This window comes from Patagioenas fasciata, chromosome 26, assembly GCF_037038585.1.
Source record: "Patagioenas fasciata isolate bPatFas1 chromosome 26, bPatFas1.hap1, whole genome shotgun sequence".
Taxonomy (NCBI): domain Eukaryota; kingdom Metazoa; phylum Chordata; class Aves; order Columbiformes; family Columbidae; genus Patagioenas; species Patagioenas fasciata.
The window spans coordinates 5398377-5417630 of NC_092545.1; the positions used below are offsets into that span (position 1 = coordinate 5398377).

The 19254-nt window shown below is 46.7% G+C and overlaps 3 protein-coding genes across 4 annotated transcripts in view; 1 reads left to right on the forward strand and 2 right to left on the reverse strand.

Moving 5' to 3' along the window:
• The window catches only part of DOCK5 (dedicator of cytokinesis 5), a 98854-nt gene extending 93323 nt beyond the window's left edge, over positions 1-5531 (reverse strand). For both annotated transcript variants that reach the window (XM_071799462.1, XM_071799461.1), the window contains exons 1-2: positions 5430-5531; positions 3857-3965 (exon numbers count right to left, since the gene is read on the reverse strand). The gene's annotated coding sequence lies outside the window, so the exon portion shown is untranslated. The remainder of the gene's footprint in view (positions 1-3856; positions 3966-5429) is intronic.
• Positions 5532-6081: 550 nt separating this feature from the next.
• Positions 6082-10350, forward strand: NEFL (neurofilament light chain). The gene is made up of 4 exons (XM_065856538.2): positions 6082-7187; positions 7686-7810; positions 8636-8955; positions 9770-10350. Exons 1-4 carry the CDS (start codon positions 6132-6134, stop codon positions 9946-9948), a joined length of 1680 nt encoding a protein of 559 aa, XP_065712610.1. The 5' UTR covers positions 6082-6131; the 3' UTR covers positions 9949-10350.
• Positions 10351-14397: 4047 nt separating this feature from the next.
• Positions 14398-19044, reverse strand: NEFM (neurofilament medium chain). The gene is made up of 3 exons (XM_065856531.2): positions 17937-19044; positions 17538-17662; positions 14398-16301 (listed from the first exon to the last, which is right to left on the reverse strand). Exons 1-3 carry the CDS (start codon positions 18996-18998, stop codon positions 14963-14965), a joined length of 2526 nt encoding a protein of 841 aa, XP_065712603.1. The 5' UTR covers positions 18999-19044; the 3' UTR covers positions 14398-14962.
• Between the last annotated feature and the right edge of the window lie 210 nt (positions 19045-19254).

The following is a 19254-nucleotide window of genomic DNA, read 5'->3' on the forward strand; positions in this document are numbered from 1 at the left end:
TAAAGATGTACTCACGTAAATGTTTTGCAAATGCTTAGAAGATGCAAACAAAATGTCTGGAACAGCTAAATTTAGCTCATCATTTCAGGTTTTACCACTAGTCACAGAAAGGGCTAAGAGCTCATCACTAAGATAGGAGAAATTGTAAACAAGTATCCTGATCCTGATCTAACCAAGCCTTGCCTTGTGTTGTGAGGATCGCAGAAAAGAAAATACAACAGCAGTTTCATGGAAGTGAAGTATTTCCATTTCCCTCCAACAAATAAAAAGAAAAACCGGCAACTTTTCATCTGCCCTTATTAGCAGTATCAAGAAAGCACTTGAAGGCTCACAGCGAGCACGTGCCATAAGAGGCTCTCAAAGAGGCTGTACATTTATAATTTGATCTGTGTGTTAGAGTGGTGCAAAGCCATTTTCTCTCTAGGAGGAGCAGTGCCAGAGATTAAACCCCTGCAGACCTCCGCAAATGTTTCAATTAAGTTACATTAGTGTAAAACCCGAGCAACGGGCTGCACTTTGTGTTCTATGCCACATATACATAAATCAATCCTTGACTATCATCCTTAATGGCCAAATATAATACCAAGAATCTGATGCAGGCAAGAAAATGTAGGAAATTAGATGCACTGGCTGCAGGATTTTACTAATTTTTATTCATATACTGCAGAGCTGAGCAACTTCAGCTCGCTGCCATGAAACTTAACCAGTCAACGCACTGCAGTACAACAGTCAGACAGTTTTATTGCTCGTTTTTCTTCTGCATTTTATGGTCAGCAGTACACGCTGGACTACTAAATAATGGGATGCTTATATCTTGCTAAGAAATGCTTGCACGTGTGCGTGAGGGAAGATAATACACATAAGAAAAGGTAGAGGTGGCTTTGTGTACAGCCCACATAAATTTTATTGCTGCATATGCAGCAAGGAGAAAATCTCTCAAAGGTTTAAAGAGTAACTGAGTTATAGGGAGAGTATTCCTCAGCTTTTCATCCAGATTCTGTGATCAAAGGAAGAACACATCTTGGCAATGAGGAACTCGGACTACACTAAAGTTCCCTGCAGCCACAGATATTAATATAATATCTCTCTGCCTTTTAATTGTGCATGCAGTCCACAAATAAATACTCTTCTTGACCCACATTTATCTTTATTATCATTCACACTGGAAAGTTTTTTGGAGGAAACAGAGTCTCTGACTGCATTATGAGCTTTTCATACGCTCTCAACTGTTTTGTAAATGCAGCCTCCTCTTTTACCCACTGTATCAGCAATAGAACTAACAAAAATACACTGCTTGCCTCTGGATATTGCTGCTGATGAGTATTCAACTTCAAAAATATGAGGGATATTAAATTTCTCCTATTATTATCACCTACAGTTCCTCAAGCACATGTTCTTACAGCATACACCCCTCAAACAGAATTACATATATGCAGCCATTTTCACAGATTATTTAAAACTTGGCGGCAGTCGTAGAGGTCCAATTGATTCCAGTCTTGCCCGATCCAGTGTAAATACTCACGAATGCAGAATAAAAACTGTGTTCTAAAACTCACCAAATCATCAGAAGTTGATTCAGCTGGGAACTGCTACAATTATTCTTTGGTATTTTATGGCATCATAAATCAGCACTTTTCAGGTGACAGCTTTAGGACAGGTAAGATCACTCACAAGGAATGATCTCTCAAAATGGGCCGAGAGGCTTTTGAAACCACGTACATTGCTCTGCAGCTCGCAAGGTAAAGGAGCTTTATTTGTCCAAAACCCCTTGTTTAATTGCTGGAATCAAACAAAAGCAGAACATGAATTTAATTGATTCTGTGAGTTATGAACTAACCCTTGAAACTGCAAGGAAGAACTTGCCATCAGATTCTGTGGGCGAGTTTGGAGTCGTGATCCAACGAGTAAACAAAGCTAATGAATCTCCTAATTAAGCACTCATTGATGGAGCTCAGAGGAAAGAAGTCACTGGCTGTTTCCTCCAGCTCTTGCAATCAAGAAACAGAACAAACTCAAAGCGAGCAAATTAATGTGACTGTGCACAGCAAAACAGAACTGCTGTGAGCAATAACAAAATCATGAAAGCTGCTCAGGTACTTACTATATATGGCACAAACAAAGCAAATAGCTTTTCAAAAGAAATAAATTAATACTTATTAGTATTTCTTCTGTGTCTTCCAGATACTGTATTGCAGCCCTTGCAGACGAAATTTCATATGGCCTTTGACAATTCATGTCAGTGTTACCTCATTTTATTATAAAAGGGCTGTTTGGAGTATAGGAAGCAGACTTTCTAAAATGTAAGATTCATTCCAATTCACAAAATAAAAATGCAGCAGGATTAAGAGAATCAAAGCAGAACAGAGTGTTTTCACTTGCACATTTCAATTCAACCAATTCAGAGATTTTGATATAATTTTAGACATAAGATCTGGGTTCCTAACTTCAGGACAAAGGCATGAAAATGAGACCCACTACTCCTGCTTGTGACTTTCAAAATATTCCTCTGATAAGCAGAATATTAGTGACATACAACAGCAGCTTTCGAGTGTGTTCAGCATAGGTTCAAAGTTTAAAACCAGCCCAGACAGATGTAGAAATTCTAGCACACATGAGAATAAATCCCAAAGAAATTTACTCAGCACTAGAAGTTTTAAGGAAATAAGTGGCTGTGAACACAGAAAGCATTGTAGGGCAACTCCTAAGTCTTTAACTAGACTTTTCTCTGGTGTAGTTCCCAGGGGCTTCAAGGAGAATTCTCTTTCTCTGTGGTTAGATCGATAGAAGGAGCTGCAGGGACAGCGTGGCCGCAGGCGCGCTCTGCTGCACTCCCACGGCGCTGAATACTGGCACAAAGCGCTGACTGCTACAGTGGACCTGGTCCAGCCCTCCCCTTCCTCCTTCAGAACTGATCAATCTAATCAATACGAATCAATCAATCCATAAAACATGGTGAAATAAGGCCAGGAGCAGACAATGCAGACTTCATTCTGCCAGCCACCTCAAGCCCAAATGTACCTGTTACACTTTCTGCTGGGAAAAAACATTTTTTTATTTAAAAAATAAAAAGGCAAACCCAAACCTCACTGGGCTTCAATGCACAAGGGAAATTTGCACTGACTCTGGTTTCATTCGAGTAACTCTTGGTGCTAAATAAGACCCTAGTACAGGGCCTAGACCTGAATGTTTCCCTTGGGAAATGCCATTTCTAGTCTGAGAATGTGTTAACTACACAGTATAGAGCAGAGAAAAATGTACAAACGGGAATGTATTGTCACAGAGGTGCAGCAGTAGCATGTGACTGCACGGCTGCCATTTCATCACATCACAATCTCTTATTTCTGTATCATTCATCATGATAACTCACATTATTCAGGTCAGCCAACTTGGGGGAGGTTTTCAAGGGACAAAGCCAGACTTGGGATTCTTCTGCCTGAAGTTTGTATTAGATGAAATCAAGATACTCACACCTACCTAAACAGCAAGAGAGCAGCTTGAGCTTCAGCAGAAGCAAAGGGACATAATTCTGAGCTGCTGGGTGACTCAGCTCATCTCTAGTGCCTGCCTGCTTTTTTCAACATGGTCTTAAAGATAAGGTGAGTGGCACAGACCATTTCATTCTAGTTAGAAGCCAGTCTTTATTCTGTTTACTACTACAAGATTTTTTTTAACAATAACACATCAAGGAGCTAGATTATACCCTGCATTGTGGAAAAAAAAAAAAACAACAAAAGGGAGACAAAGAATGGGGAAATCAGAGTCAGCACTACCCTACACCTGGAAATACAAGTTTCTGAAGCAGGATGCCTTCAGTAGTAGCTTTCTGTTCCTTTGAGTAGCAAAGCTCCTTCCTTACCTCTGAGTCACACTGCAAATCCACACTGCAGGGCTCTCTGCAGACACGCTTCCCCATCTTCCTGGCACACACTGCTGGCAAGGGAAGGGGTTTTCCACTCATTTTCCCTCTAAAAAAATACATGAGAAAGAATATTAACAGCCTACAATTACAAAGCTTATTTCCCTGGGATATAAAGTGGAGTTATTTTTAGGAGCTGAGGTATATTCATTTATTAATACATGGCATAATAAAAGATACCATAAATAATTAAATCTCATGCTCAAATAGAATGCAGGGGAGATTAGCATAAATCCCTTGGCATGAAACAAGGTATGCCAGTTCGCCTTAGCTGAGTATCCCACACCAATTAGGGTTTAGAAGCTCACTGAATCTCTGACCAAGCCTGCTGTGAATCTTTCCATCTGCTATAATGTCTGTATTGCCCATTTCTTCCCTGGGTGCTCTGCAAGCTACACAAGCTACCTTTTCTGTGCAAAAGTCAAAAGCAATCCCTATTAAAGCTAAAAATTATTAAAACTACACCTGTGCTGCTGTACTTCTCTCATTCAATGTCTGAATAACAGGTCACTGTTCTAATATGCATGAATGCAACCGCTACTGAAATTTAAATCACAAATTTTGTATAAAATTTTGAGCAGAAGCCTCACTTCCAGTGCTTGTAAATCGAGAGTAATTCCATTGATCTTCACGGGGGTGCTTTTGATTTGCAAAATAAAATATCTCATCAGCCATACTGTGATGTAGTGACACATAAGCCTTTGCTGGCTCTTTGTACAGTTCCTTCCACCTCATATAAGCTCAGATGAAAAGAGACAGCAGCTTTGTAGCTCTGATGGGCCACTGCCCTTCACAGCTTAGTATCTCTCATATTCAAGTACCCCAAAACCTATGGAAATGATACCACACAACAGGTAATATTCTGTTTGATATCACTAGAAGAAGGGAAGCAGCATGATTAACTCAAACCTGCTTTATCTTTAGTAGATGATGGGTACTAAGCAAACATATCTTTGTGCCAAAAATAACGTATCATTACAATTAGTTACAGGCATACAGATTAATTTATGTGTATTACTACGCCTTTCCCCTTTCTTTATGAAATAACTAAGCATTTTTGTGCTATCTCTCTCTCAATAAATACCGCCCCCCCACACGTGTACCTACATTTATTCCTTCCGCAAGAAAACTTTGAAGAGTTTGTTTTGTAATAAATTAGCCCTTCTGACTCAGAGAGACAAACTATCATTGCCTTTTTAAGCATCCAGTGTGTGCTTAATATATTCTTAGCTTACTTGTGTTAAATCTCTACTGCATAAATACTGATTTGTTTTAATCAACCAGTGGCTAATAATCAGGGTCAGAGGTAGCTGCAATGCAGCTGTCTAGTTTTAGTCTCTGTATTAGCCAGATTAGGAAAGGATAAATATTCAGTCCCTTTGGTCCAAGTCTCAGACAGACTTGCCTCTTGGAATTTCAAGGAACAGAAGCAAAGCTGGATAACCAGATATTAATGCATTCTGCTAGGGCTGTGAACCACACCCCATATTTGCCGCTTCTTTCGTGTAATTACCTGGTTATTAGGCACCACTTGCAACAAAGGGCATGGAGCAGGAACTCGAAGAGCACACACACACCTTGCAAAACCTGCAAATTAAAGTAAAAAAATTGCAACTCACACATGCACTGTGGGGGTTTTGAGGTGCAGCGAGGGCTGTGCGCTCCCCAGCCCCACTGAGGAACCAGGCTTTCCTGAGACCCCAGGCCTCGCTGAGAACCCCGCCATGATTTGGGGCTTGTAACAGCCTCCCTGGGGCGGCTTGTGAGGCAGAGGAGGGCGAGGGACAACTCTTGGAGGTTGGGGGACAGCAGGTGGGCGTGCAGGAGGTGTGGGGCGAGGAAGGCCTGAGGAAGGCCTGAGGAAGGCCTGAGGAAGGCCTGAGGAAGGCCTGAGGAAGGCCCAGGGTGGGCCGGGGCTGGACCCCAAAAAGGCCCCTCATGGGCTCGAGTCTGAAAGGGGCTCGGGTGAGACGGGTTCGAGGTGTCCCCGGTGGGAACACACCAGAGCGGGCCAACAAGGACCAGGACGAAGAACCATAACATGGCCCCAACCCGCGGTGAGGTGCGGAGCGGGCGGTACCTGAGCGCGGCTCAGTCCCGCCCGGTCCCGCCCCGGCCCCTCCTGGCGGCTGCGCCTGCCCGCCCTCCCCGCCGATAAATAGGGGCGGCCGGGCAGCCCCGCTCCGCAGAGCAGCTGCTGTTCCCTCCCGCAATCATGAGCTCTTACGGCTACGATCCGTTCTTCCCCTCCTACAAGCGGCGCTACGCCGAGAGCCCGCGGCTCCACGTCTCGGCGATGCGCAGCAGCAGCGGCGGCTACAGCTCCGGGCGCTCCGCGTACTCCAGCCTGTCGGCGCCCGTGTCCTCGGTGTCCGTGCGGCGCAGCTACGCCGCCTCCAGCGCCTCGGGCTCCCTCCTGCACTCCGTGGACAGCCTTGACCTGAGCCAGGTGGCCGCCATCAGCAACGACCTCAAGTCCATCCGCAGCCAGGAGCGGGCGCAGCTGCAGGACCTCAACGACCGCTTCGCCTGCTTCATCGAGCGCGTCCACGAGCTGGAGCAGCAGAACAAGGTGCTGGAGGCCGAGCTGCTGGTGCTGCGGCAGAAACACGCCGAGCCCTCCCGCTTCCGCGCCCTGTACGAGCAGGAGATCCGCGAGCTGCGCTTGGCCGCCGAGGAGGCGACGAGCGAGAAGCAGGCGCTGCAGGGCGAGCGGGAGAGCCTGGAGGAGACGCTGCGGGGGCTGCAGGCGCGCTACGAGGAGGAGGTGCTGAGCCGGGAGGACGCGGAGGCGCGGCTGCTGGAGGTGCGCAAGGGCGCGGACGAGGCGGCGCTGGCGCGGGCGGAGCTGGAGAAGCGGGTGGACAGCTTGCTGGACGAGCTGGCCTTCCTCAAGAAGGTGCATGAGGAGGAGCTGGCGGAGCTGCAGGCGCAGATCCAGTACGCGCACCTCTCGGTGGAGATGGACGTGTCTGCCAAGCCCGACCTCTCCGCCGCCCTGCGCGACATCCGCGCTCAGTACGAGAAGCTGGCGGCCCGCAACATGCAGAACGCCGAGGAGTGGTTCCGCAGCCGCTTCACCGTGCTCAGCGAGAGCGCCGCCAAAAACACCGACGCCGTCCGCGCCGCCAAGGACGAGGTGTCCGAGAGCCGCCGGCTGCTCAAGGCCAAGACGCTGGAGATCGAAGCCACCCGCGGCATGAACGAGGCGCTGGAGAAGCAGCTGCAGGAGCTGGAAGAGAAGCAAAGCGCCGACATCTCCGCGCTGCAGGTGTGTGGGGGATCCGGGGTTGGCATGGGGGGCATCATTTCTAGCTCACACCTGAATTCTGCAATCAGACCACGTACCTAAACTGGAAGGTATCATAAAAATACAATACGAAATGGCACAGAGCTGTAATGCATAATATACCATGCAACTGATAAATCTGTGGCGATATCATTACAAAAAAGATATCTTTAAGCTAAAACTAGAAAAAGCACATAGAGGCTAAAAGCAAAGCCAACCTTCCACCTGCTTTAGTCCTTGGATAGCACAAAATGAATGCTAGGGATGAAATAATAAGGGGTGGGAAAACCCTGCCAGGGAAGGTGAGATTTGGTGCATGATGCCTTTTGGCTGGGGAAGGGGGGAGTTGTAGCTCTTGGTTTTCTTTGTCTGCTTCAGCAAGATTAGGTTAATGGGATTAGAGAGATTCCTTGTAAGGTGTTACTGCTGGGGATCGGAGGATTAAGAATTTTACGCTGTCAATGTTGTTACTTCCAACAGGACACAATCAACAAATTAGAGAACGAGCTGAGAACCACGAAGAGTGAAATGGCTCGGTACTTGAAAGAATATCAAGATCTGCTCAATGTGAAAATGGCCCTGGACATCGAAATTGCAGCATATAGGTATGATGGGGGGAATGTTTTAGGAAGTCAGAACTCTGATCAGGTTCCCATTCTCTCTTCAGGACAATCAATTCTGTTTATCATTCCACCAGCAGAAATTTTCATAGATAGATGTCAGAATTCGATCAGGTCTTCTTGTCTTGCTGGTGCAAGCAGCAGTGCTTTTGAGGCAAAATATTTGCTTAAAGCAGAATTTTCAGTAAGTATAATAGTATGTATATGCATACAGAACTCTAGTTTGGCTAGATAAGATCTCAGTTTTCTATCTTTACTGATAAAAATACCTGTTTTGTACTTACAGTGAAGGTTTTTGTATCAGTAGAGCTTATTAATACAGATGGCTGTATTCCCAAAATTGGAAATACCATACATGCTTTTAGAACAGCCATTGTTTCCTACTCATGGAAGCAATCTCCTGCAAAGCAGGTATTTTACAGCAGAATTGCTGCTAAGTAGCTGTTTAATGTTTTGTCCTAATACCGTTAGAAATGGGAAGCGCTAAAACACTTTCGACGAGTGCCACAAGGGGGAATATTGAGAAAGTGGCTATAAACCTTGTCTAATACCAAAATATAACATCAAATTGTTACATCTGCGTTGTTCCCTGCAGCCATACAGGCGACCAAAATACACCTCTAACTTCAGCTGCTATAGGCACTTAACAGGATTATTTTATTTATTAGAAATAATCTAGGATTATTTCTTGTAACAAGGCAGCCTTTAGGGCTTACGCTGCTCAGAGTGTCTTAGGATCTTGGTCTGTGGATTAATCTGAATACTGCTGCAGCAAAACTAAGTCATTTCTGCATGCCTTTTTTCTGCTAGAAAACTGCTGGAAGGCGAAGAGACCCGACTCAGTTTCACCAGCGTTGGGAGCATCACCAGTGGCTACACCCAGGCTGCCCCGACGTTCGGCAGATCTGCCTACAGCGGCCTCCAGTCCAGCTCTTACCTGATGACAACCCGCTCCTTCCCCACCTACTACTCCAGTCACGTCCAGGAAGAGCAGATTGAAATAGAGGAAACCATAGAGGCTGCTAAAGCGGGGGAAGCCAAGGCAGCCCCTGCGGAGGAAGGTGAGGAGGAGGAGAAAGAGGAAGGCGAGGAAGAAGCGGGAGGTGAAGAGGCTGAAGAAGAGGAGGAAGGTACTTCTAGTTACTTTCAAATCCCTCTCTTTCATGTTTTCATGATAAAATCCAGAAATCCTGATGACTGAATAATGATTATACCTCTGTCATTGCTCACATGTGCAGGGGATCGTGGGATTAAGCACAGAGCATTTAAGCAGGAAAGCTTGGATAGAAGATAAATGTTCAATATCAGGCAGATCATGAGATTATTCTCCTTTGGAAATCACTGTGTGTTTTTCCATTCAAGTTTCCAAAACCAAGAATGGTCATACTTTAACAGCATGTAATGTTCTATTCATCTAGAGCAAACAGTACTTAGCTATTACAGACAGCCTCAAAAAGAAGGAACAAGGGCATCCTGAGCTCAATACCGATTCCCAGAGAGCAGTCCATGATAACAGGAGCATCAGCTGATGTCTGGGGGTGTAGCTGTTGGGTTCAGTGCACAGCGGTATCTGTTGTCTGAGGCCTAGATAGTTTTATTGTTCAACCAAAGTCAATGCCCGTTGGAGAGCAATGACAAGATCTAGTTTTGAACACAAGTCTCTGGATAAGGCTTAAAGCAGTGAGTCCACAGTCAATATTTTTCAAGGCTATGATTTTTAAAAGGCTCGTGAGGTGTTACACCCCCTCTAAAATCTGGGATAAGTTGTTCATGTGGTTTTGTTGATCTCTTAAAAGTCCTACAAAAATCTGTTGCCAGCCCCACCATGTTCAGCTGGCTGCCATCCCAATGTGTGGGGTTGAAGGATGCAGGTATGCTGGCTCCTGTTAAATTGGGATTAGGAACAGTACGTGGATGTGAAGTATTTCTTTTTGCCTTTCGAAGGTGCTAAGGAAGAAGCTGAAGAAGCCAAAGAGGGTGAGGAAGAGGAAGGAGAAGGGGAAGAAACAGCAGCTGAAGAAGGAGAGGAGTCTCAGGAGGCTGCTGAGGAAACTGGTGAGGAGGAGAAGGAAGAGAAGGAAGCAGCAGGAAAGGAAGAGAGCGAAGTAAAGAAGAAGGCTTGATTTTTAGGCAGTCCAGCTTTCTCATCAAGTCAACAGAATAAATGATGGTTGACTGAGCTAAAATTGCGGTCTCACATATTTAATTCAGTGACCACTGAGGTTTAAAGTTAATGATTATGATGTTTCTCTCCGTGCAGAGTATCAGTTTGCTTGCAGAGCACCCACTGGCTTGCTCCCTGAATGCCGCATGGTCTACACGTATGAATTCAGGGGTTACGTCTTTATTGGGTGATTCAGAACCTTAAAATTTAAAAGGGGGTAAAAAAAAAAAGTGGGAGTGAAAGTTGTCTTTAATTTGCATTTAAAATAATTATGGAAACCTTGGGTGGGTAAAATAATGGAGGCTTCAATAAGTATGTGCAATAAAGCTAGTCAATAAAGTTATGGAAATGCTTACACAGATGCCTTGTGTGTGTTGTGTGTCACTAATGCACTTGAAAGGTTAAGTGGTGTATCACACTGCTCTTTCAAGGCTGAGATGGGATATGGGATACTGGTTTCTGTCTCTAGCTGATTCACTAATAGGTGAACAAAGAACTTGATGGGGCTGTAAATCTTATGAAGGAAATCTGATGAAGGTAAAAACAGTGGTGCTGTCATGATGGGTCTTGCTGGGTGCACACAAGCTCCCTTTTGAAAAAAGAAACTATTTTTAACAAACCAATCCAGAAGCAAAATGGAAACATGGCTGTTAAATCTGGTGGTTAAGTCAACCCAGTGTGAATAGACGAGGCTCATTTTCTTCTGGAAATTTGTGAGGGCACTTCAGAGTTTTGCATGTGGGCTAAAGAAAGGTTGGATCTGTTCAGACACAGAATAGGAACAGCCCAAACAGCAGCAGAGCCTGGTGGTTCTGACAGCAATGCCGGTCTCCTGTGCTCTCAGCTTATTTCAATTAGCTAAACTTGATGCATCAAATTAAACCTTGTGTTTAGGGCAAGTGCTTAGACTAATGCTGCAAAGCAAACCATTTGAAATGGTAACCCATGCTAAAACAAGCGTTACGTGTCTGCACTGAAACTTCAGCCACATTTCGCTAGATGGATTTTTGCATAGGATTTTGGGGGAACTTTTCATGTTGTACGTGGTATCAGTGGGTTTGCATTGGTTTTCCATGGCTATGCTCAGGGAGAAAGGAGGTGTCTTTTTATACAAATTATAGGGGTGTTTCAAAAGCATCTCCCTTCTCAGTGTTGAAAGAGTTGCAAAGAAGATGACGATGGATGAGGTAAGTGTTTAAAACCATTCTTTCCTTCCACGTTCCCAGGAAAAACAGGAGAAAGAAAAAGCAGTGTTGGTAGAACAATTAAGGAAACACTGTTAATTCCAGTAACTCCTGTTCTGGGAGTTTCGGTATCATTTCTAAATACTTAATTTCCCCCACACATGTGCTTTTTGAGGGTTTTTGATGCAAGTAATTAATTTTCCCTGTCTTTGACAACATGGTGTTTGCTCAGTGCTTTTAAACACTATAGATGGGATTGCAGGATACTTGTTCCTCCTGGTAGGTGACACCCTCAGTTCAAACAGCAGAACGTTGAGTCTAAGAGATGGCACTTGGAAATCAGCACCTAAGTGCCCCATCAGAACATGCTTAGCATGGCACTTCGGTTGGGACAGGGTTTCTGCTCCTATGGAGCAAAACACATGTGCCCGATGAGAAACCATCACAGCCATTAAAGCCAAAGCGCTGTTAAATAGATTGGCACATATTAAACCCACTGCCCCATCCTGCCTTTCTCCAAGCACTCTGAGCTCCTTTGAATTTTCTATACCTAATTTTGCTGCTTCTTTCTCATCTATTTTTTCAAATAAACTCCTCCTTCACTTAGTCCTTCATATCCCTTCCACTTCTGGGATGCGGCACAACTACAGCTGTTCCAACCAGGCTGCCGGGGATGCTCTCAAACCAGCACATTCACAGACACACAAACACATGTTTTGCAGCGTATCTCAGCCCGATCCCTGCTCCTCATGTTATTTTTAATGTATTGCAGCTAGAGGAGAGATTTCACGACTGCAGAAAAGTGTGAGTCACAGCCATGGCAATGAGCTGCAGAGGGCGACGAGCTGCAGTGACCGTCCGGCCACGTTTGTCACCTCCGTCCTGCCTTGCTGCCGAGGTAAACTGGTGAGAGGGAGGATGGAAACGTGCGTTTGCTCGCCAAGATGCTCTCGGGGTTGTGGGGATCCTGCTGGCAACCTTTATTCACCTTTGAAAACCCAGGAGCTGCTTTGACGCAATGCAGTAAAAGCAGGCAGAGGGAGACACGGTGGAAACTTTAACACAAGTTGCAGCTGCAAGTAAAACCCAGAGCCTGTCCCCGAGTTTTCCGTCGCTGTTTGGGCAGACGGGGTCCGGATGGGGCTGAGATCTCAGCACAGGGAGGCAAATACCAGGAGTCCCGAATGCTTTGCTTGAGATACGCACACAGTCCCCTTCTACTCAGCAAGAGGAAAACTTGTGCAGGTATAACATCCACATTCTAACAATTTACCTTCTATAACTAAATAATTGAAAATTCATCGTTTGCTGCTTCGCTAGATTAGTTAAACTTAGTTTAATCCTGAACAGAGGAGGAAGAAAAGCTCATACGTGAATGGGAAAAGCACTGACCCTGATGCTTGGAGAAAATTCCAGTGCCTGACTCAGCTCCCTGGCAAACACAACCTATTTGTGTTTTGTAACCCTTCCCGCCTTGTTTCCACTTGGAATTTAGTTCTGGGATGCAGAAAATGTCTTAATTGTAGCATCTCCACAACCTGGTATGGCAAAAGGATCCTGGTTTAGACCCTTCCAGCTCCTGAAGTCGCGGTGGTCTTGATAGGCCACCTTAAATAAGATGCATAAATCTTCACAGTAACTCCCTCTAATTATTGTTTTTCCCCTCACTGAGTCTCTCCTATTGATTAATGAACTTTTGTGTCTGAAAGTAATTAATCCCTTCACTGCTTATGCACAGTCTGAAGAAGTAATTGGTGCGGAACAGGCAAATAACATCCTATTTATACATCTCTGCCCTGGAATTATGCTCCCTTTTGAAACTGTTTGATTGCAGATGTCAGTAGACAAAACCTCTTGGCAACATTAAGTATTAATCAGTTCTCATAGTTTGATAAATATTTAGAAATGTGTTAACCAGTTGCTTATTTCTCTCAGGGTTTAATGGAAACACTCGCAGTGGGAAACAGGCTAAACTCACCAATTTATTTTATGTGTTAGAGCAGAGGAAAAGAAACGCAGTCCTGGGTAATAACTAGTGGCTGTGATATATTTGGGATGGAAAAGGGGGGTGAAATGAGGATATTTTGGAAGAAATGAGGATATTTGGGAATATGCCATGGATGTACCCGGGTAGAAGGGTCGGTACATGCTGAACATGCCCAACTTCCTATGCTGAGGGTTGGGAGCCCACTGGCTTTGCAGTTTGTGACATCTGAGCAGATTCTGGGACTTGGAATCACATAAAGAGAAAATTTTACATTAAATACCAGGATCTGGTTTAATTTTGGGGTTTAGTGTTACTGTTCTCTCCAAAATTTTAATTAGACCCAAGGGAAAAGCAGCTTCAGTGCTCACAAACCACTGGGCATTTCTGTATTTTAACATAACTTGGTGCAATCCCTTACTGATGGGGCTACTCGCCTTCATAAAGGTATAGTTTTATGTCATATACACATGTAACTTCCACAAATAAGCTTGCTACAGAGTAGCTGCCGTTTAATTTGCTAACTCTGCTTTAATTAAACATCACTCAACCAGCAAGCTGTTGAGCACAGATTTCCATTATTGATATCAGCAGGAGAAACAGTCATTACTTCGCTACACAAAGACATTCAGATTTATTTGAAAGCCTTATCTGCTGCGGACTTCTTACAATTCCTCCAGTGAAGAACACACAGAACCTTTTCAATTAAAACCTACTTGATCTTCCATTCTTGATAGGGTAAAGAATTGAAGGTGTATGCAAATCATAGAGATTGTGATGAGCCCCTCAATTAGTCAGCAGATTTCAGGTTATTTTCCATGTAGCAGGATTTTAGAAGGACTTTTAATTGGCTTTTTTCTTAATAAAGCCAACCTGCAAGTAGTGGTGGATGTAGGCCAATGCTTAGGAGGCCTTTATAGTGCAAGTATTCTTTAATTTGCTTTTATGGGTCAGGCAGACCAGGTTTAATCTGAGCACTACCCAGCCTCAGTTCACGCTCTGGAAGGGTCTCATTTCTACACCTATTTTTGAATGGACAAATAGTTAAAAGTATTTGCTCAAGTATTTGTGTTACATTACAGGAAATTTGGTCATCATACCCAATTCAAACTCATTTTCTAAATAAGATTAAGGAAAAACTCAAGGAACTTTTTAACCCACGCAACAATGTTCCTGTTCAGGACAGATTTGAACTTCAGGGAAGGATTTGAGTTGGGAAAAAAAGTCACCAGACAAGTAATATTTTCAGTATTGACCTTTATTGAGCAAGAACTGCTGTGACTTTTACATCAAACAACAAAAGGTTGCGTACTGTGCATGTCAACTAGGTTCTCCCATGAGCAAAAGTCCACCCTAATTGCACCAGTGAGGTAAACATAATTATTTATAAGTAGCTTTTTTTAAGGCTAGGAGAGTTCTGGTTCTCATGAATACTGTAGTACTGTTTTCTGTTTGGTTTTGGCTCAGTTGGTTCTTTGCATAATACATCTTAAATCGTTCCTCAGATACGTCCCTCCAACAGCTCAGGAAATTCAAAAGCTTCCTTTGCACATTTCATCTCATGCACTATTATTAGGATTAGTTTAGAGCCCAAGCTCTGTGGAGGGAGCACATCTTGAGCCTGCATGCATTCCCCCCCTCCCCTATATTGCACAAAAAAGTAAAATACTGTGTGTCTGGAGCCTCCATGAGAGAACCCGTTCTGCTTTGAAGCCGTCACTCACATGCATTTTGCAGCTGTCATATGGCTTAACCTTTTGCACCAACCCAAGCTCTTGAATTTTTAAATTTAGCTATGATTTATTTTATTCGGTCTCTTTAATCTCCTTTACTATGGCATGTGAAGTAACTTTCTCCACTTTCTTAGTGGACACTAATTTCTCCTCAAAGCTTTCTTCATGTTCCTCTACCTTCTGAGTGACTGTCACCGACTTTGTGATATACGTGGTTGTACTGTCCCCACCTTCAGTGATTTTCTCCGCTTTTTTGGTTACTACAATTTTCTCACCCTTATCATCAATCGGGCTCACATCTAGACCGTTAGTGACAACTCCCTTGTCTTCCTCCTCAACCTCCTTCTCTTTGGATTCCTCTTCCTTTTTCTCCTCCACCTCACCATTCACTGCAATGTCTTCTTTCCTGGACTCCTTCTCTACCTCGGCACTAATCTTTGTTACCTTTGTGACAGTGACGGTCTCCTCCACCACGGCCTTTCCATCTTTGACCGGAGAGGCTGGTTTTTCTGGAGAACGGGGCTTCTCCGGAGACACCGGCTTCTCCGGAGTGCGAGGCTTTTCTGGGCTCACTGGTTTTTCAGGAGAACGGAGCTTCTCCGGCGTCACCAGCTTCTCCGGGGTCGCTGCTTTCTCTGGGGTTGCGGGTTTCTCCGGGGTCGCTGCTTTTTCTGGGGTCGCGGGTTTCTCCGGGGTCGCTGGCTTCTCCGGAGAGGTCACCTTTGGTGTCGCTGGCTTCTCCGGAGATGCCGCTTTCTCTTCCTCCTTGGCTGGTTTCTCACCACCTTTCTCCACCTTCTGTTCTTTTCCTGCATCTGCTTCTTTCTGGACAACCTTGGCTGGCTCGGTTACTGGGGATTTAGGGGGGGATTTAGGGGGTGACTTTGCGGGAGGTGTTTTGACCTTCTCTACCTTTGCTGCTGCCTCTTCGGCTTTGCCCTTGGCCTCAGCTTCTTCCCCCTCTTCCTCAGCCTCCTCCCCTTCTTCTTTTTCCTCTATTTCTTCTTTTTCAGAACCTCCTTCTTCTGCTGCATCAGATTTTGCGGCTTCTTCCTCCTCCTCTGCTGCCTCTTCCTCCTTTTCTTCCTCAGCTGCTTCTTCTGCAGCCGCCTTCTCAGCTTCTTCCTCTGCGGCTTCTTCTGCCTTTTCTTCCTCCTGGGCCTTGGCTGCCATTTCTTCTGCAACAGCTGCCAGGGCATCTTCCATTTCAGACTTCTCATCCTCTACCTTTGTCTCTTCAATGATTTCTTCTACAAACTTGTGCTGGACTTTCAGCTTTGGCGGTTCGATTTTTGTTTTCTGGATTTTAGTGGATGCTATTGTGACAGATGGTTGTCTGTGGGTGAATATGGGTCCAGTAATGCTTCCAGAGAAGGCACTGAATCTTGTCTCTTCACCTTCCAGCAGCTTCCTAAGGGAAACAGGAGGAAGGGAAGGAAAATGAGCATAGGAACCCAACATAAGAGACAGTTATTAGAATATTTCGCTCTGTCAGCAGGATGAAATCAGTTTGTATAAGGAATATGCTGGAGCTGATCAGCATAATCCATCGCTCACAGCCCCAGTTTGGCTTTCCTTGAATCAGCTCTTTTGCAAAATTCACATTCAGCAAACAGCTTCTAGCTTGGTTTGCATGTGGCAGGTGTAACACCTTCAGCTGATCAGCTGAAATTCACCCTTAATGACAAAAATTTCATTATGGTGTAAGACAGCACAGAGTATGGCAAAGCAGGTAACTTCATAGGCTGCGTTATGACTTGGGTGAACTGGGAATTTGACACAGCCAACAGACCCAAAGGAAATATTGTGGCTGAGACAATCAAAGCCCATTAGAGTGTATGTCCTAGTTCAATAGTTCGGGCATCCTCCTTTCTTGTGTGGCTATGAAAACTGAAGAGACTTTTGTTCAGCTAACTTATCTTTGGCAGCAAACAGCTGTAGCCCCAAGGGTACCCGTGTGTTCGTCTGAACAACCTCAGGAATTTAAGCAGATCTGGAGGTGGGTTGTTTTTACTTCTCTTATATTCAAATGCATGTTTTTCATCTAAGTCTGTGACCCAGAAAAATCAGCAGTTCTCCAGTGAGAGCTCTAAAGTGATGCAAAGGAGACTAAAAAAAACTGCCAGGTGATGGCAATAGCAAGCAGTGTTCCTGCTCCAGATTAGAGGGGATGCTTTGGAGGAAAGTTGAGCAAGTTGTGACAAGCAGACTAGCACTCCCTGCTTGAAACCAAGATCAAGCAAGTGCGCTGTCTCTCTCAAGTGATAAAAGGGAATCCAAGTGACAAGCACCGCTTGCTTGGCATATGCAAAGCAAACAGGGATTAAAAATAAACTTGTCTTTTGCTGCATCTTTTGCTTTTGTGAGGAAGGGCAGAATGCGGCACCGGGTGCCACTGCACTGAGTCATGCTACGTATGCGGTGCCCACTGATCACCAGAGAGCTGCTCCCTAAGAAACTCTGGGTTCTTACTGCAGAGACTGCTTGAGTCTATGTAGATTTTAAAACGCTTGTAATAATTTAGTCAAGCTCTAATTTTACTTGTGTTTACTGCAGGGAGATACTTATCTCTGGTAAAGCCTCCCAGGCCAGAAGCATCTGCAGTGCTATTAATATTCCACACATGTCTGCAACGATCCTACTGTACCTGTATGCAGCAATTTCAATATCCAGGGCCATCTTGACATTGAGGAGGTCCTGGTATTCCCTCAAGTGACGTGCCATTTCCCACTTTGTTCCTCTAAGCTCGTTCTCCAGCTGATGAATCGTGTCCTGCAACAGAGACGCAGAAAACCTCTGTGACACAGACATACGCTTGACGCAGAGCCAGAGCAGAAAAAGTTCTCAGAAGGGACTTTCAGCCACTCATTCCCTGGGAGGCAGTGCCCAGATCACAGCAGGACCCACCCGGCTCTCACCGCCCTCCCCATCCTCCGCAGCCACCGCCTCCCGCATCCCTCACTGCGGAGCCGGTACCCGGGCACCACCACCGCCCCCCCGCCGCCCGCCCCGGGCTCGGCGCAGCCCGGGACACCCCCCCGGTTACCTGGTAGGTGCTGAGGTCGTTGTTGTGACGCTCCTCGATGTCGCTAAGCTGCCGCTCCAGCGACTCCTTGGTGCCGCGCACCGACTCCAGCTCGATGCTCTTGGACTGCAGCTGCCGGCGGTACTCGGCGATCTCCTCCTTGGCGGAGCGAATGGCCTCCTTGTTCTGCTCGGCGGCTTCTGTCAGCTTGGCGTAGCGGCACTTGAACCACTCCTCGGCCTGGTGCATGTTGTGGTCGGACTGGCACTCCAGCTGGGCGCGGATCTCCTTCAGCGCCGTGGTCAGGTCGGTCTTCAGGTAGTCCTTCCTCTCCACCGTGGCGTGGGACGCCTGGAGCTGCGCCAGCAGCTCGGCCACCTCCTCCTCGTGGTTGCCCCGCAGAAAGGCCACCTCGTCCTGCAGCGACTGCACCTTCTTGTCCAGCTCCGCCCGCATCAGCGAGGCCTCCTCCATCTCCTTGCGCAGGGCGCGGATGGTGGCCTCCGTCTCGTCGCGGAGCCGCGCCTCGTCCTCGAAGCGCTCCCGCAGGCGCTGGATGTCCTCCTCGATGTGCTCCGAGTCCAGCTGGATCTGCGCCTTCTCATGGCTCACCTGCTCCAGGACCCCGCGCAGCTCCCGCAGCTCCTGCTCGTAGGCATCGCTCAGCTGCGCCCGCCCGGCGTGTTTCTGCCGCAGCGCCGCCAACTCCGCCTCGATCTCCTTGTTCTGCTGCTCCAGGTAATGCACCTTCTCGATGTACCCGGCGAAACGGTCGTTCAGCCCCTGCAGCTGCTCCTTCTCGTTGGAGCGGCTCAGCTTCAGCTCCGCCGCGCCGTTCAGCAGCGAGGACTGGCTGACGTCCAGGCTCTCGGCGGAGCTCAGCACCGTGGAGCCGTACACGGCCCGCGGCCCCCCCAGGTTGGTGCGCTTGTAGGAGGAGGACACGGTGCTGCCCGAGCCCCGGGACCACGACTGTGAGCGGAAGCCGCTGGACGGGGATGCGCTGGCGCGGCTGTAGGTGGCCCGGGTCTCGGTCACCCGGCGATACGAGGGATTGCCGAGGGGCTCCATCGTGTAGCTCATGGTGGAGGGGGGAACTCGGGGTGGCGGGCGGCAACGCAGCGCTGCTCCGGCCGCCTCCGCCCCTTATAAAGCCCCGCCGGGCGGCAGCGGGGCGGCCCCGCACACGTGTGGGGGAGCGGCCTCCCCCCGGCCCGGCCCCGGCCCCGCCTCCCCGCTCCGCCTCCCCCGCTCCTGCCCCCTTCCCTGCTCCCCCTGCCCCTGACGCCCCCCGGACGCCCCTTCCTCATTCCCCCTTGCCTTTGCCTCCCCCGCTCCT

Bases quoted from the DNA above. Each gene is read 5' to 3' on its own strand.
- NEFM (XM_065856531.2), bottom strand. From the start codon at position 18,998: ATGAGCTACACGATGGAGCCCCTCGGCAATCCCTCGTATCGCCGGGTG. The intron at 17,663-17,936 runs GTAACCGGGGGG...TCTCTGTTGCAG, and splicing joins ACGACCTCAGCACCTACCAG to GACACGATTCATCAGCTGGA. The intron at 16,302-17,537 runs GTACAGTAGGAT...TGTTTCCCTTAG, and splicing joins ATTGAAATTGCTGCATACAG to GAAGCTGCTGGAAGGTGAAG.
- NEFL (XM_065856538.2), top strand. From the start codon at position 6,132: ATGAGCTCTTACGGCTACGATCCGTTCTTCCCCTCCTACAAGCGGCGC. The intron at 7,188-7,685 runs GTGTGTGGGGGA...TACTTCCAACAG, and splicing joins CCGACATCTCCGCGCTGCAG to GACACAATCAACAAATTAGA. The intron at 7,811-8,635 runs GTATGATGGGGG...TTTTTCTGCTAG, and splicing joins ATCGAAATTGCAGCATATAG to AAAACTGCTGGAAGGCGAAG.